At 38.8% G+C, this 18923-nt stretch overlaps 1 protein-coding gene across 11 annotated transcripts in view; it reads left to right on the forward strand.

Annotated features, from left to right (window-relative positions):
* Nucleotides 1-18923, forward strand: part of MECOM (MDS1 and EVI1 complex locus) — a 591080-nt gene that overhangs the window by 539545 nt on the left and 32612 nt on the right. For 5 of the 11 annotated variants that reach the window (XM_080656198.1, XM_080656195.1, XM_080656197.1 and 2 more), the window contains 5 exons: nucleotides 1435-1537; nucleotides 5133-5349; nucleotides 10631-10778; nucleotides 12029-12182; nucleotides 16568-17924. In XM_080656198.1, the coding sequence (XP_080512324.1) occupies nucleotides 1435-1537; nucleotides 5133-5349; nucleotides 10631-10778; nucleotides 12029-12182; nucleotides 16568-17924 (1979 nt within the window). Of the gene's footprint in view, nucleotides 1-1434; nucleotides 1538-5132; nucleotides 5350-10630; nucleotides 10779-12025; nucleotides 12183-16567; nucleotides 17925-18923 lie in introns of all 11 variants that reach the window. The other 6 variants (XM_080656192.1, XM_080656196.1, XM_080656199.1 and 3 more) reach the window with 3 other exon arrangements.

Raw genomic sequence — 18923 nt, forward strand, 5'->3', positions numbered from 1 at the left:
TACAAACAAATAAATACAGCTAAAGTGACGCACATTTCTGTTGACCTTATAAGATGTTAATTTACTCTTCTCAGTTTGAAATATCAAATGATCCTGCAAGAAACCATAGTTAGAGCGATGTCTTCTAAACATAATCCTTCCCATTTCTTAGAAGAGCGTACCAATTTGCGTTGTGATTGTTTCTCCACCATTGGATTGAGGTTGAGCAGAATTGAACCCTTATTTTTTTGTTATCACTATTGCTTTTGGTGTGTTGTGTGTGTGTGTGTGTGTGTGTGTGTGTGTGTGTGTGTGTGTGTGTGAATGTCATTGGTCTAATTTTTACCAGTTAATTGTATAACTTCATTCTTTCTTCTGTAACCTCTACCTAGTTACGGAATTGTTGTTTAATAAGTAATCTTAGAATAAACATTTTAATGGCAAAATAAATAAGCACCTTAAATATTTTCCCAATTAAATGCTTTTTTAACTGAGATATAACTGATATATAACAGTATATTAGATTCAACTGTGCAACATAATGATTCTATGTTTGTATCTATCACAAATTAAATGCTTTTATAAATGAAAAAAATCCTGAAGTCAGGACAAATAAATTGTTCAATGACTTGTCTAAGGTCACAGAGCTGGTTAGGGGAAAGGTGGGCATCCCTTAGAAATTATAGGTCAGGGTTCTTTTCACACTTGCCCCACTGCATTTTAGTTAGTCATTAACGGATTTATTAAATCCTTCCTCTCCTCAACATTTTGCCAGAAAGTAAGGGGGAATAAGCCCCAGTAAATGAATCAATTGAAGGCATAATGCCTGCTTTCAAAGAGTGGGATCAGGAGCAAGGGCATGAGGGCAGGTCCTGATTGGTGAGAGGGGGATTACATTTTGAAAAACAAAAATGCTCTCCTTTGACTATGTTTTCTACAGATCCTGCTGTCATCATTCTTTATTTCATGCATGTCTTTCCAAACTATTCCCTTAAAAATCCCTTGTTGAGAAGGTGCTACTTTTGAGAGAGAACATACTCAAAGGAGGTGATTGTGCCCCTTGCCACCCTTAGCTAGACTATGGCTGGCTAATGCAAGACGCTTTCAACTCTGAGTATGTGTGTGGTTCACTAGAGTGAGGAATTCAGAGAAGGAAACGTTCTGTGTTACACATTATACAGGTTATATGTGACACCAAGCCTTGCATAAAGAAAACTTGATTTGTGAAGTCGGATTTGGAAAAGATTAGTGAATTCGCTTGGAAGTCACAGCTTTCCATTTATCAGTGGAGGGCTCACGTTCAGTTTATAACATGGGAAGTCACATGTCTTTTTACAAAAACATAAAATGAATATTTTTGTGAAGGTATGAGAAAATGAACAGACATCTTAGTGTCTATCTGGCCTTTTCTTAGTATTCTTTCTTCCCACCCCACCCTTTGTCGGTCCCGTGAAGATATTTTATCGAGTAGTCGCAGACATCGCGCCGGGAGAGGAGCTCCTGCTGTTCATGAAGAGTGAAGACTATCCCCATGAAACTATGGCGCCGGATATCCACGGTGAGTGTGGCCCAGGCCCCCATCTGCATTGCCCTCCTTGGGAGACTGACGGAGCATCCAAAAGGGTCCATCCTACTTGGTGTTCATTGGTTTTCCTGGCTATTCAGTGTCAGTGTTAACATATTCCTCCTCCTGAAGTGGCTACTTTCTTGGTTTGCTGTCTGGGTAATATTACTGTGAAGCTAAAGTAAGCAGAGATTTTTTTCCTGAAATGGAGGTCAAAGGGAATTTTGAATATTTACTTACTTATTATTTATTTATTTTTCTTTTTAAAAATATATTTTTACTGATTTTAGAGACTAAGGAAGAGGGAGCGAGAGAGAAACATCAATGATGAAAGGGAATCATTGATCTGTTGCCTACTGCACATCCCCTACTGGGGATCAAGCCCGAAACCCAGGCATGTGCCCTGATGGGGAAGGAAATCGTGACCTCCTGGTTCATAGATCAGTGCTCAACCACTGAGCAACACAGGCAGGGTGAATTTTGAGTATTTAGACTGGGACATCACATAGTTAAATCTTTTGCCAATGCCTCCGACAACGGTGAGAGTCCTTTCATTATACAAAAGTCATTCTGGGGAGCTTGCTTTTGAGCTTTGTAAATCTAAGGGATGTTTCTCCCATCTAATATTCTATTACTGGGAAAAGTGTTTCTACTTGAGCAAAATGCTAGCCAGCATGATCCTAGGGGAGAGGGTAGGAGGTGGTGTTGGGTTTGGGAGAGCAGTACAGTGAGGCAATTTTAGAACCAGAGGAATTTATATTCGCCAGAGACCTATTCTAAATCAAAGAAAGGGGTGTCCAAATGAATTATAATTACTAATGTTGTATGTTTAGAGGAGATTAGGGAAAAAAAACCTTCTGGTATTGATTTGTATCATTGGGATGATAATTTGATACTTTCTCTTTCCTAGTTCTCTCTCCTAATATAATGTGATTTAGTTCAACCTAATCTCAGTGGTGTCTTTAGAGTGTCTTTTGTGGTTGGAAGGGTCACTGGGAAGGGTTAAGCCATCCCGCTTTGCTGAGGATGGAGATCGTGCCACCTCCCATCCCGCCCGCGTCCCAGGAGAACCTCAGCCTCTGCTTCTGTGGCTCTTTGGGAGGATCCCCAACTCTTCGCTGCCTCTTTACTTGAACATTTTTCCTTTGGCTGAGCTGCGTTCCACCTCTTTGTAGATTATACCAGTTGTATTTGGGGGAGCCTTTTGGAAATGGTGTTCTTCTTAGAAACTCTGGCAAGCAAATGGTTTAAAAAACAAAAACGTGTTGTCAGTGAGCCTGGTAGAGTTTGAACGTGATGGGAAGTCTGCCCCAAAAGGGCTCCGGGACAGCAGGAAGTGCTTAGATCATAAAAAATGTAATCTGGGCTTTGTTTGGTACAAGACATCTTTCATTAGTGAATGTTAGATCTGAAAAAGGTTTTCAAACAATTATTTTTGGAAACTTAAATGATTGGTTTACTATTCTAAAAGGCCTAAAGAGAAGTGACTGTTCTTTCTGGGCTGCCTTTCATACATTACCTTCCTTTACAATACCTTTGAACCCATCAGCTGCCTTTTGTTTGCACAGTATCATATACCATATATAGTATATGTGATGTTTAAATGGTGGTTTGTATTTTCTACTTCTAGGATTTAATGTTTCTGAGGAAAAATAAAACATTTTCATTGTACACATATTATGCGCTAGCTATTATATGCTTTCCATTTATTATCTCATTTAATCTTTACACATAGATCAAACATGTAGGAAAGGAATTATTTCCATTATACAGATAGGAAGACTGAGGCTACAGTGGCAAAGACCACATGACTAGAAAGTAGTAGAGTCAGCATTCAAAACAAGGTCTTGCTGTCTTTAAAACATAGGCCTTTCCCACTTATTATGTAGCTTGAAGGTTCTGTTTGTGTTCAGACTGCTGGCTAAGTTTCTAAATGTAGGTCTTAAATATGTGGATAGTGTAACAGACAATAGGAAATGTTTTCATTACCTAGTTAATCGCATTGAGAGACCTGTCTTTAGAGCTGAGGTGATTTATTTTATAATGCCTCCTTCTTCCTTAATCATCTTCATCCTAATTTCTTTACCTTCCTGGTCCCCTGTTACTGTTTAGTTTAAACTAAACCAGTACTCTATGTAGACTACAGCAGACCTGTCTGCTTAGCTTCTCACGTTTCCGTTTCCGTGGGCTTTCCAGCTTTCCATGGCTTTCTCTTCCCTTCCTAGCGGGGACCTAAAAAGCCCCTGGTGACCTGCTACCCTCTCTAGCTCCATTTCCCACTCCTCCCCAACACGCACCCTCTAAAACTGTCACACTTCACTGTAGCTTGGCCTTCCGGGAGCCCGCCATGCTCTTTCTTGCCTTCATCATTGGTCCGTGTTGTTTCTGCTGCCTGCAGCGCCCACCCTCATCCCAATTCACCTGATTCTTGCTTATTACAGTTTCTGAAACTCTCCCTCAGATAAATGGATTAGTCACATTCCTCTGAGCTCCCTTAGGCCCTATGCACACACCTGTCATAAAATGTGTCACACTCTGTCCACATGTGTGTCCCCTTGAGTTTCTTGCATATTAATTCTCTAGCAAAATACCTAGCATTCAGGTGGTGACTGAATTGTTCCCTCAAAATCATTCAGTCAATGAACAACTGGCTACAGGTCCTGATTGTAGGTCTATAAACCAGGGATTGTGTCTTCTGTTGTTGCTCTGGGTGTCTTTCAGCATTGTGAGCTATTTTCAAGACTTCTGTGTGATCTGGGTCTAGTTGTATGGCCTCATGAGTGGACTAAATGCTATTCAAGTGGAAAGAATAGAAATAATACCATCACTCCCTGACACGTTCTAACCTTGTTGTTGCCAGTCCCCATTACTACCCTTTATTTCTCTCACTGATTTAAAGTGCAAATTCATGTTATGTTTGCTATTTAACAAAGCCATGCCAATGGACACTGACCCTGGGGTAACATTAAATGAGCCTAAACGAATCCTAAAAACATCCCGTGTCCCATTATGTGTCATGGTGAATGTGATGAAGTATTTCAAGTTTGCTGATATTAACCAGGCTTAATTAAGCATGGCTCAAATGGGGACTGTATGTCTCAGTCCCCACAGTGAGAAGTGTGTGGAACAGTGATGGGCTCAAATCCTGGCAAAACCACCTAGCTGTAGAATCCCTGACTGGTTATTGAACTTCTCTGAGCTTCAATACCCTCATCTAAAAATTGGAATTAAAATATGACATATGATTCCTTATAATCAGGTTTTGGGGAATATCAGTAATCCATGTATGAGACTGAGGAAATAAATGCTGCTAAGTGGTCATTGCTACTTTTAATATCCCATGAATATTAAATCCTGGAAGGGTTTTATCTGATAGGGAGTCTATACTGTAGCCACAGTAATCACTTATGTTATTATTCTAGGCTCTGTCCTGCTTTTCTTGCTATCTCTACGCTACATTAAAATTAAAGTGATGGAAATGAAAATCAAGTAATTTTTACGATGTCTTTCCTAAGACCATAATACCTGCTGGGTTGTGGTGGCACGTCCTGATCTCCCAATTTTAGTGACACTGGAATTATATTCACAGAAGAACGGCAGTATCGCTGTGAGGATTGTGACCAGCTCTTTGAGTCCAAGGCTGAACTAGCAGATCACCAGAAGTTCCCGTGCAGCACCCCCCACTCAGCCTTTTCGATGGTGGAAGAGGACTTTCAACAAAAACTTGAAAGTGAAAATGATCTCCGAGAGATACACGCAATCCAGGAGTGTAAGGAATGTGACCAAGTTTTTCCCGATTTGCAAAGGTTAGAAATGGCATGTTGCACTACAAAACATATTTATTTATTCTGTGATAAAATGTTCTTACGCTGAACTTTCAGAATTTATGCTGATGGGAAGTTTTGGAACCGCAATGAACCTGATAAGTGTGTTAGTACATGTTTGGAAATCGCCTTTCTCGGGAAATTCTCATCTGTAAAATACTTACAATGAAGTTGGAATGAGTTATTTGGATACCAGATAGATAATGTTTGTTTTTATTTAAGCAGTGTTACTGCTAGCTTAACATTGCCATAAAATATAACTTAGAGGAAGACTCGAACTGCTTGGAATAGCTATGATGCTAATTACAGTAATCATATGCTAATCAGTAAAGATAACTCTAGAAACATTTAGATGTTAAAAAAGATCTCTTCTGCTACTCCTTTAAGGATGGTCTTTTTTTAAAAAAATATATTTTATTGATTTTTTTACAGAGAGGAAGGGAGAGGGATAGAGAGCTAGAAACATCGATGAGAGAGAAACATTGATTCAGCTGCCTCCTGCACACCCCCTTACTGGGGTTGTGCCCACAACCAAGGTACATGCCCTTAACCGGAATCGAACCTGGGACCCTTCAGTCCGCAGGCCGATGCTCTATACACTGAACCAAACTGGTTTGGGCAAGGATGGTCTTTTGATAGATCCGTGTAACCCATGGATTTCGTTTAAACTATTTAAACTGCACATACATAAAAGAATAAGAAAAGCATGCTCAGTGGAGAAAATGTTGAATTTCCCAAAGGAAACAAGTGAACATGATCTAAAATGAAATAATTCTTTAATTCTATTTTCACCAAAATGAAAATCCCATTTTAATCATATATACGCTTTTATAGCCTTTTGAATTTCATTCAAGAATATTTTTCATTTCTATGAAAGAAAACAAGAACCCTGGAACCCACCCTCTAAGAAACTTTCTGATAATTATGCTACAAAATGGGTTCTCAGATCAGAGATGTATATAACCAGCTAATAGATTTTTTGTTTGTTTGTTTCTACCTAATGGTTTTTGCCTTGGTCCACGAACAATGCTAATAATTGTATTCATTCTTTTGCTTTTAAATGAGAAAATGATCCTTGGAACCCATAATCAGAATTTCAAGTGAACATAACACCATTGTATTTAAATGAGTGTGGTAGTATATTAACGGGACTTATTCAAGAGTATGAATTACTCCGTTTGTCTTGGGCACTCCTCCTCTTTCACTTTATCACTTTGTTTCCTTTCTTTCCTTAATGCCTCCCCTTCTTCCCTCTCCTTTTTACCTCCACTGATTGCCCACACCTTCTTCTCTGGGGAGACCTCTTATGGCATCAAGCATAAGTCAGTCTTTGAGGAAACTGAATCAAAAGATTGAATCTCTAGCTTTGAAAACTCAGGCCTAATTTAGTTATTAGAGAGAAAACATTTTGGAGAATAAGAGGGCTTTCCCAGTACCCTTTAAACTCATCTTTACTGCTTGACATAAATTCGCATAGAGACTAAATCTGTTATACAGTATGTTTGTTAAAACATGGATTGGTAATTCAAAAAATGTTGCAGCATGTCTCTTAAATATAATTGTGTCCAAATTGGAAAACAGAATGCAAATAATAAATTCCAGTGGATAAAACACGTATTTCTATTGCAAAGCAATATCTCTGATGCCAGAGATTAAGTCTACTTCCTATAATTTCATTATAAAAAATAAAGGTCAGCATTATAAAACAAAAATGGACAGAATAAACACTAAAATGTAGTTTCTATTTCCTACTAGAAGGGCATAGCAATACTTCTTACAGGGAGAAAGCTTCGAACTCTGACTAAGCCTCAGTTAAGAAAGATTAAGCCTCAGTTAACTCTGCTTAATGCCAAAACCCACTGTCAGTGGAAAACAATAAGGAAACCTAATTATCTGGCACTGGATGAGCCCTCAAAATTCACTTTTCGGTAGCTCAGTCAGATGGATGTAGCATGTCATTATGAAACCTGGTGTGGAGCATCCAAATGGTTATATAATTTAGTCTTGTGTGGAACCCACATTCTTTAAATATTTCCACTTTATTGAATCCTGTATTGTGTGTTTTTTTAAATACTTGAAACAAAAGAAAAATCCTTTCTTGACATGATCTGTTATTCTGTTCTGTATCTTTTCTGTAAAATGGTGAGAAAAGAACACTCTCTTCCCACCCCCAAAAAGATAAAAACAACCAAGGTTGATACACAAAACATGGAAAGAACCAGAAAGACTTCTGTAACTTGGGATACAAGCTTTCTGAATCGGGATAAAAATTCTATGAAAAGTGAAGTCTCAGTAATGACTGACTGGATTGCTTCTATGCTTATGAATGCCACACACATTTGCTTTTTAATTCCTTCTATCATTTGTTACTTGATAGATGACAATTCCATGAAACAATATGAATTTTATGCTAAATTAGAAGAAGCAAAGAAAGGAAAATTCCCCTTGCTTTGCTATTTCTCTCCCCCGCCACACACAACCCCCATGTGCCATTTAGTATCCTCTTAAAGCTCTATCCTACCCTGGGAGTTAGGGAACCAGGAGTAAGACTCTACAAGCCAATCTTTTACTGCTGGATTTTAGAGCTAATGATTGACATACATATTAGGATAAAATGTTTGTCATAAAGTGGCATGCCTTCATGGGTTGTAAAGGACAATGGTGAGAATAACAATCTGTACAATGATTTTGGAAGATGTCCCTGACTCAGGTCAATGTTACCTGTGGTTGTGGATATCTCTCTCCTAACTCACTTACTAACATTTCAACGTGTGTAACAAACAGAGGATTATGTGGAGTAGATAAAGATAGGGCCTTTCTTGTGACTCCACACACCTGTACTCTCCTGGTACCTTTTGTTCACAGAGATATCGCCACTTGTACTCAAATAGAATAGAACTTCCAGCTCCACTGACTCATGGGTCAGGAAAAATGAGTTTGTGTGCCAATATGAAAAAAAAATTGTAGGGAGGAAGCTGAGGAAGAGAAAAAAGTAGGAGAAAGGTGTTTCTAATTTATCAAGATATGAGGAAGGGCATTTCATTTTCCACATACCCTCACACACTCAGTCTACATATCCCCTGGATAATGTATTCTAGGTGCACAGAGGTCATACCTGACACTCACACTTACAGTGGTCATCTCACAGAGAAATGAAACATGGAAGAGACAGGGTGTGTGTATGCTTGGTAGTTTTTTGTTGTGGTTGAGTTTTTTAAAGTAACTTTTATGAAAGTTTTAAATACATACAAAACTAAAGAGGATGATATAATAAACCCCATATACTCAGTTTCATATCACACAAGGCCAATCTTGTCTCAGCTATACTCCTTCTGGATATTATATCATTTTATTCATAAATAGTTCATTTTGTATCTGTAGAAAGTAAGGACTCTTTAAAGCGTAAGTTCAACATACACATAAAGAATAATCATTCCTTAATATTATAAAATATTCGGTCAGTGTTCAAATTCCCCCAGTATCTCATGATTGTTAGTGTTTGTTTGAATTAAGATCAAAACAAGCTTCATCATTGCAACAGGCTGACATGCTACTTATATCTCTTTCAATTTATAGGTTCCCCAGTTAAAATCAGTAAGTTTGTCTGTTTCTCTCTCTTCTGTTCTCTCATTCTCATTTATTCTCTCTTTCTCATTACAATTTATTTATAGAGGAAACTGAGCGGGTTTTCCTGTAGCATTTCCTCCAGTCTGAATTCTGCTGATTGTATCTCCTTGGAGTTGTTGAACATCTTTCTCGAGCCCCCTATTTCCTGTAAATTGAGTTATAACCCAAGCCTTGGTCACATACAGGTTCCAAGTTTGGGGAAGAATACCTCATTCCTGGTATTATTTATTTCTATCAGGAGGTACTTAATGAATTGCCTGGATTCATTCATTCTTTAGGGGCTGCAAAATGAATGTTTTAGTTCTATTGTTCTTTCTTTATTCATTATCTGGATTAATTACATACAGTGAATCTCCCCCTCATTCTCTATTTGCTCAGCCTGAGGTACAGTTCACATAGGGCCTGCAGATGAATTTTTTCCTTTTGTTTATCAGTTTTCAGAATACTTATCTGGCTTCCCAGCAGCTTCCAAGGATGACCAGTGATGTTCTGTGTGTTTTTTAATATTGATATTGTTAAAAGATGAGATTATTATTATTGATGCTTAAATTTCCTCATATATGTTCAGTGAGCATCGCTTCAAGTTGGCACCCTAATTCTTTTGACATGATCTATAACTTTGTTGCTCTTTGCTATAACAACATGTTCAATGCCCTTCTTGTATATTTTGTTATTCAAATTTGAAAACAGGCTGTTTCTCCATGGAGCTCTGGTGACTTTATGTGGGGGTAGTCTGTGTTATGTGTTTTTGTACTTAATTAGCAAAAATATTGCACACTCCTCAATACCACACTAATCCATTATCTATAATATTTATTTTTATTGTATTCATGCAGATTTCATATACAATTTCAGAGAAGGGGAAAAACAATTGAGAAGGAAAAAGTATTCTAAGTTTTAAAACAGAGAAACTATGTGAGAAACTTCTGATGTTTTTCTTTTGAGGGTCGTTAAGATTTTATTCACTTAAAATATTACACACTTTTCTATTCTCCAACATTAATACATATATACATATTTTTCTATATATACAATATTTATACCTTTACATCTATACACAGACCTATTCATCCATCAGTCCATCTGCTTGTCCATTCATCTATCCCAAGGTTACATTGGGAAGTTGCTTATTGAATAGGTAGCTTATAGCTCACTTTCCATATGGTGACATGGCTAAAAACAAAAGTACTTTTTTGAATCTAGAGGTTATATACATCACATAGAATACCTGCTTGCATGTTCTTAAGCATTTTCTTAACATTTTCTGTTGGAGTCTTTGTATTTAAGTGGGTGTTAGCAATATGTGTTACTGTCAGAATTGTGTAGTGGCTCCAGGCTTGACAAATAGCTACTTGTTTATCATGCCCCTAAATTGGCAACTGGTCCCTGCTAGCTGTAGCAGATTTATTTCCTAACAACAGGGGCACTTCTCTGCATTAGTGGGAGACAGTCTAGGAAACATAAAATGTACTTCTGTCTGTTGCAAGCCTGTTTCCTTTCTTTCTTCCTCCTCACCTCAACAACTTTTCCCTCTTATTTCTGTAATTGCCAGTTGGACTGGTAATAAAATGACCTTCTGTGTATGAATGTATTCTTTGTCACCGTGTCTTTATTAAGTTAATTGTTCTCTTAACAGCCTGGAGAAACACATGTTGTCACACACTGAAGAGAGGGAATACAAGTGTGATCAGTGTCCCAAGGCATTTAACTGGAAGTCCAATTTAATTCGCCACCAGATGTCACATGACAGTGGAAAGCACTATGAATGTGAAAATTGTGCCAAGGTACAGTGAATTTGTAGACTACTTGGCTCTCTGTCATCCTGCTCTCTCTTAATCTATCACTTGCTACGATATATAAAAACAAGCCTTGAGAGGGGAAACTATAAATATCTTGAGAAAAGTAGACTGAGTGCTGTATGCTAAAAGGCATTAGTGCAGTGTATAAAAACACTTAGTGGGTATCGTTTTATTTTTGTAAGGGAGGAAGTGAGGCTTAATGGTGAGTTCCAGAACTAGGTGTCAGACATCCACGGTAAATTCCTGGTTCCGCTACTGGCTTGCCAGCATGGGGTTGTTTTATAGCCTTACGGAGAATGAAAATTTTATCCAATGCACATTACTGATTTATTTTAATAGCAATTTGTGAGGAAGTCACATAAAGTTTCTGAATGCCTATTCAGAAAGAATGGGAGACTTCCACATTTGCAGATTTTCCCACCCAGATCCCCACCATAAATTCTAATTAAACTTAATTCTAATTAAAGGTATAGTTCCTTAGTGCCCAGTTGCTGAACAACGGAAGGGTGAAATGAATGCACTTCACCTTGACCATTACAGGAACGATAATTAATTTAATTAATTATCATTTAATTTTCATGTCTCTCAGAACTAAAAGATATCCTGATGTCATGAAAGTTGATTTCAATTTGCAAAAACTTTTCATAATATTTGAATAACTTTTCTCAGGAAAATTGTGACATTTGAAATTATCTTTAGAGATGTTTTGCTCCCAGATGTATTGGTGGCTTTTCTTTTCTTCATTTTTTTGTTTGTTAGTAAAGCATCCAAAGGATTGATTTTTGCTTAATGGTAATTTACTGAAATACAGTGTTAGAATTTAAGCGAGGGGAACTCCTTGGATGGATTTGTGATACTTTAGTCAAAAGCTCCCCAATTTTGTACAGATTGTGTCTTTTATTTAAAGGATGAAAATAGCATACCATTTTAATAATGTCATGACCAGCATTTTATTATTCAACCCCAATCACTTCTAATTAGGATAAAAAAAGGCCCAAATATGGTCTAATAATGTCATTAATTATTTCGTTCAGCTGATACCAATGGACACTTCATGCTAAGGATAAATGACTTACAGTCCATTCCCTAGACTCTAGAGGAGTTTTGGTCTTCGGGGGAAAAAAATAAACAAAAACCAAACACATAAACCAAATTCTTTCTTGAGTCATTCCTGGTCTTCTTTATTGTGTCCTTGAATTAAGTTTCTCGATTAATCAGTACTCATTTCCTAGCAGGTTTTCACGGACCCTAGCAACCTTCAGCGGCACATTCGCTCTCAGCACGTTGGTGCCCGGGCCCACGCTTGCCCTGAGTGTGGCAAAACGTTTGCCACTTCATCGGGCCTCAAACAACACAAGCACATCCACAGCAGTGTGAAGCCCTTTATCTGTAAGTTTTTAACACTCCAGCCCTTCTTCCTGCATCTGTCTCTCGTCCAAAAGGCACTGTGATCCAGAAAATGGCCACACACGGCCATTAGAGGGGTCTCCACATTAGCTCTTTATGGTCCATTCCAGTCGGGCTATTTTCTAATCCCAGCAAATCTTTTAAAACCAGATCCATGGTATTTTGCCTATGGTCCCTGGGGTGTTTTCTTTGAGATGAAATCAATAACAGGTAGGGAAAAGAGAAGTCGTTAAATATTGGGAGGGAAGCCTCCCTGGGTTGTAGGATTTAATAGAGACGACCAGATTGGTCTCACGCTGAAAACGTCTGTGGCTTTGTAAAACAGCAAATAGCAGATACCAGTAACCACGATAAAGTGATAAAAACCTGTTCTGGATCAGACAGAGCCGGAAGAGCCCCACCTGGCGAGTGGGCTTAGGGCTCAGTGTGTACGTGTGTGCGTGTCTGTGGGGGGAGAGAGAGAAGGAAGTAAAATGCCCTTCAACCTGCCCCTGGCTGCCGATCCCAGGCTGCGGGTCGGTAGTTCTCAGTTACTTGAAAAGCAGAACATTTTCACTCTGATGCTGGACACGCTGCGTCTGTAACTCACGGCACTCAAGCAGATTTAGGGCAGTGGGTTTGTGTGTTTTCGGGAGACGTGCAATCTGAACACTTTAGTAACACACTTCAAATAAAGCAAAATAAAGCCCTCATTCGGTTCTTCTTCAGTCCACCCACTCCTGTTCTCTGTATTGTGCTGAAATATTTCATCAGGAAAGCCAGTGGCTCTCAGTCCATCTGGGCAGCGACTCTGGACTCCTTTTGATCCATTGCTCGGCTGGGCATGTAAACACAGTGACTCATTGAGCTGCGCTACAAACGTCAAGACTGATTTTGGATCCAGATAAGCTTAGGACTGGTTGAAGCATACTTGGTTGTTGGCACCACCTCTGACTTGGGAACCCTTGCAAAACAGTGTTTTTGACAAATACTTGATGGTTTGTAGTAGGTATAGGAGACACTACTACAGGACCTAATGGAAAAAAACCTAATTTTCAGTGCCAGCGTGGAGATGCCAGAGACTAGCCCTCCTCCATTTGGCCTTGACACAGCCCTCTTTTGTGCTTCTAAGCACCAACAGAGCTTTCCTTTCCTTTTCCAGCGTACACTAGAGTCCTGTTTGGCTCACATGTTCCCTGGGTGGAGTGAAGAGGACTAGCTGATAAACAAAAGGGTGCTCTAGGCTCCCTTGGGGAAGCTCTGTTGAAAGTTGCAGGAAATAAAGTATACAATAGAAATTTTAGAATTCTTGTCTCAAAAAAAGCAAGACTCTAGCTTGCAATGCTCTAACAATGTCCTTGCAAATATCACAGGCGTAAGTAATTCATTTATTTCTGATTTTTCAGGAATACATTTTTAATAATTGTATTAAGTTTTGGTAGAGGAGGAGAGTGAAATAGACCACAACAAATTAGCAACCCCCATTTAATGCTTTCTCTATTATTTAAAAAAAAAAGTGAGAAAAATACAGACTGCTATCATCTGAGATTCTGGGATCTGGAATTTTAATTGTGCTGAAGCCAAGTATTTCACTTTAAAGTGCTATAGGGTGTCCCTTTCCAATTAGATTGCACAAATGATTTCCCATGAATGTATTTTCAGTAATTATTGGTAAATTTAAATAGCAGATGGCTTTCTTCAAATACAAAATCTGACAGAGAACCATGGGGTAATTATGAATAATAGCCATGTAATTTCAGAACAAAAGAGGAGTTGGTGTGGAGGCTTTGGGGTGGAGGAGGTTCACCTAGAGTTGATATCTGTTTCTCACCAGAAGGCCACACACCACGCTGTACCCCCACTGGTGTGTTTATGGCAACTGTCTCTTATTACAGTGTACCGCCAAGCTTGAGCCCAAAGTCACCATCGCTAAGGTAATTACTCACTGCTTTACAGAAACCTCCAGCTTCCCAAATAGAAACCACATGCTCTAATAGGCTGAATATATTCAAAATACCTCTTAATTTGTTTAATAAGTAGAAAAACGCAATGTTAACTGCTGGCTAATTCGTTATTACTGAGAAAATTACAGTAGAGTAGAGATTTCAACATCAATTGAGCCATTTACCTGGAGGCCTGGTGGTTTGTGGTGGGCCAGGCCTTCAAGTGAGAAAAGCAATGCCTCTGCCTAAGGAAACATCCCAGATGCTGTGTTCTTGAGATCGCTCACAGACACCGCTCATCCGTGTCACACGGTACAGCCAGGGCAGTCAAATGCACTTTCTGCTACTCTAATATAGAGAAGCTCTTGATTTTCTTAAATCCATGGAGCTCTCAGAAAGAAGTGTACAGGGCAGCAGTCCTTTGCCAAAAAGTTGCAAACCCTTCAAAAACTTCCACCTTGGTTGAATACCCATAAGACATTTTAATGGCTAGAGGGGAGGTGTCGCTTTCTTAATGAGTGTACGTTTATAATTCCAACATTTAATTTACTATTACTTGTTATTGCTCATACCTGAATTAGTATAACTGGTGAAAGTCTCCTGCTTCGACCCTCTACGTCATATGGTTTTGATTAGTATATCAAAGAATTTAATTATATATACTATTGAAAGTCATACACACACACACACACACACACACACACGCACGCACGCACACATACATATTGTATATCGTTAACTAGTATATACTTTTAAAGGAGAGTCTGGTCAGTATATTCCAGAATAATGATTTGAAAAGTAATCACTCACTTCTTCTCTTCCCGTTAAGATGCTTATTATGCTTCTCAACAATGTTATGAATCATACCACAGTTGAAAACTCCTTTCATATTACTAAGCACACCGATATATGTAGTAACACATTTTAACTGTTAGTAATAAAAGAGCTAGATATGGAATCACTAGGTTGCTTCCTATTTGGTGGTGTGTGGGATCATCCAAGTTCTGGATGAGTTTTGGGTGACTGAAGGTCTGTAAAATCTCCTTTGCATGAGTTTTATTTTTTAATTATTATTGCTTTGGGGCTCAGCCACTCTCTGCTTAAGGACAGTCATCACATGAAAGCCATAATGTTATGTTTTGTCTTCAATTTAATTTCTTCTATAAATTTTTTTCAACAATTACCAAGGAGGCATATCATATTTCTGCATCTATTAAACCTGCTCAGGAGCATTACATTAGGCTCCCATATAAAGTGGGCTCGTCTTTACTAAAGTAAAATAAAAATGGGATGCTTAGGGAATGGGATCCCATAATCCTGCTGCACCGCGAAGTGGGATTCTTACCTAGCAAAGGAGTTCTCAAGGGTTACCGAGTTTGGTCTTAAAATATATTGAGATCTGTTCGCACATATTCGAGGAGGAAGATGTGCTACTGTTTTTGCAAATTCTCAGTGAAGAGGGTTATTTCCCAGCCACACCCACTGCTGTGTTCTTTCCGGCTGAGAGCATTCAGAGTGCCCCTCCCCGCTCCCCCTACCCCGCCCACCCGCTTTACCGCAGTTGGCTATAGCACAGAGAAGTCAAGCCCTGAGATAACCGGTGAAGATATGACAACAAGTGGACATGTTTCCCAAGGACAGGGGTTTCATAAATGCAGGAAGGTTAGCACAACCACTGGTGTGAGGGGAAGTCAGAGGACGTGATCATAGTTCATGGGAACCAGCAATGCAGGATGGGCTACATTCAATTTAGTTTCCTTTGCAGGCTTAAAATAGAGCCATTGTAAATTATGTCAGTCTTTCTGAAATCATGAAAATGATTGTTAAAAATGTCTCAGAATACACAATGTGCATTGTTGTGTGGCTTTGATGTGTGAATGATGCGAGCATATGATATAATTCAAATTAAATAATGGTAGAGCAGTCACAGGCTTTTTCCCCAAGGGGAGAGGGAATAAAGGTGAAGTTTCTGGTTGAGGGAAAGGCTGTTTTATTTTGTTCTGGTGCCTACAATATAGAATTCTTTAAATGGTCTAAACTGTTGAAGGGGTTCCTATTATGTTTCATGTTATATCTAAAGACGTTAATTTGGCAGTTTCTGTTAGTGTAGCAATTGGGTGGGAAGTCAATGTATGCTGGGATTTGACTTTTTCATGAATATTTAAAGACAAAAATATGATGCAAAATATCATGCAATGGGGATGATAAAACTATTTTTTATATATATGAAATAACTGTGCTGCCTCAAGACATTTGTCAGGTTGGATGCCTTGCTTTGGAATCTAGTGAAATGGGGTTTTCTGTGTTTGGAGCACCCAGATTGGTGCCTCCAACATCTATTCCTGGCTTCCTAATTGAAATTTTGGGTAAACCAATTGTGATACTTGCTAAATTCAGAAGCAATTGCCATAAAGCCTGAGATTCTTTTTTGTTGTTTGCACACAGGTGAGGTCTGCCATAAATCCTATACTCAGTTTTCAAACCTTTGTCGTCATAAGCGCATGCATGCTGATTGCAGAACCCAAATCAAGTGCAAAGACTGTGGACAAATGTTCAGCACTACGTCTTCCTTAAATAAACACAGGAGGTTTTGTGAGGGCAAGAACCATTTTGCGGCAGGTGGATTTTTTGGCCAAGGCATTTCACTTCCTGGAACCCCAGCTATGGATAAAACGTCCATGGTTAATATGAGTCATGCCAACCCGGGCCTTGCTGACTATTTTGGTGCCAATAGGCATCCTGCTGGTCTTACCTTTCCAACAGCTCCTGGATTTTCTTTTAGCTTCCCTGGTCTGTTTCCTTCCGGCTTGTACCACAGGCCTCCTTTGATACCTGCTAGTTCTCCTGTTAAAGGACTATCAAGTACTGAACAGACAAACAAAAGTCAAAGTCCCCTCATGACACATCCTCAGATACTGCCAGCTACACAGGATATTTTGAAGGCACTATCTAAACACCCACCTGTAGGGGACAATAAGCCAGTGGAGCTCCAGCCCGAGAGGTCCTCTGAAGAGAGGCCCCTTGAGAAAATCAGTGACCAGTCAGAGAGTAGTGACCTTGATGATGTCAGTACGCCAAGTGGCAGTGACCTGGAAACAACCTCGGGCTCTGATCTGGAAAGTGACATTGAAAGTGATAAAGAAAAATTTAAAGAAAATGGTAAAATGTTCAAAGACAAAGTAAGCCCTCTTCAGAATCTGGCTTCAATACATAATAAGAAAGAATACAGCAATCATTCCATTTTCTCACCATCTTTAGAGGAGCAAACTGCGGTGTCAGGAGCTGTGAATGATTCTATAAAGGCTATTGCTTCTATTGCTGAAAAATACTTTGGTTCAACAGGACTGGTGGGGCTGCAAGACAAAAAAGTTGGAGCTTTACCTTACCCTTCCATGTTTCCCCTCCCGTTTTTTCCAGCATTCTCTCAGTCAATGTACCCATTTCCTGATAGAGACTTGAGATCGTTACCCTTGAAAATGGAACCCCAATCACCAAGTGAAGTAAAGAAACTGCAGAAGGGAAGCTCTGAGTCTCCCTTTGATCTCACCACTAAGCGAAAGGATGAGAAACCCTTGACTCCAGTGCCCTCCAAGCCTTCAGCCACGCCAGCCACAAGTCAAGACCAGCCCCTGGATCTAAGTATGGGCAGTAGGAGTAGAGCCAGTGGGACAAAGCTTACTGAGCCTCGAAAAAACCATGTGTTTGGGGAAAAGAAAGGAAGCAACATTGAACCAAGATCTGCGTCAGATGGCTCCTTGCAGCATGCTAGACCCACTCCTTTCTTCATGGACCCTATCTACAGGTAAGGGTAGATGGGAAATGCTTAAATGTGAACATAGGCGTGAAAGCTAGTGTTTACGCTATGGAGGTACAGTGTTTAACAAACCATGTTAATTATTATTATAAAACAGAGAGTGACGTTTTTCTGAGCGAGTGAATTCGTTTTTATTCAGAAAGTTGAAGTTTGGACTTATTTTTGGATGACTCTGAATTTGGGGTTTTGGAATAGACCCACAGAGTTCTTTCCCTTGACAATAAATTTATTTTTAAACACTTTTTTTTAAAGTGGAAAATATGGGAAAGTCATATTTAAAGCAAGTTGTCAAGTGGCGGAAGAATGAGGCTCCTGACGGATTAATGCAAATATGTGTGGGTACTTAAATGGGTCAGGTTATTTGGAATGTGATGGGACACAGAACAGCAAGAGTTTACGCTTTGTTAACCTACCAACAATCCTTGATAAACACTGCTCATATTCTGTTTCTAAATAAATTTGTTAGGAGCCCCAAGTAAGTGAAATGTTAATCACAGAAATGTTTTGTATATAATGTGAGTGGTTGCCTTAAGAAAACACATCTTTGTTTAGTGCTTTCATTATCCAGTTTCCTTTAATGCATCCAAAAATTCTTTGGGGGACACATATATGCTTAATAAAAAGCTTGTTATACAGCATAGTGTAATACTCACTTGACAATTCAGAATGATTTAGTTTTAAAATACTAGTTTTCTTTAAAAGGTATGAATAACAGTAATTATGCTTATTATGTATTTTAAATATTACCATTTCCACATTTACTTTCTCATCCAAATCTTGAACATCATCAGGAGTTAATGGAAGATACTTTTTTATTGGACTTATTTAAGCTGAAAGTATTTGCATATTTTTGTCAGGTTCTCTTTTATGAAGAGGCAATCTTTTTTAAATTGATTTGAGAGAGAGAGAGAGAGGAAAGGAGGGAGGAAGATATATATATATATATAGAGAGAGAGAGAGAGAATCAATTTGTTGTTCTACTATGCA

The sequence above is a fragment of the Plecotus auritus genome (genome assembly GCF_963455305.1).
Source record: "Plecotus auritus genome assembly, chromosome: 2".
NCBI classification, from domain to species: Eukaryota; Metazoa; Chordata; class Mammalia; order Chiroptera; family Vespertilionidae; genus Plecotus; species Plecotus auritus.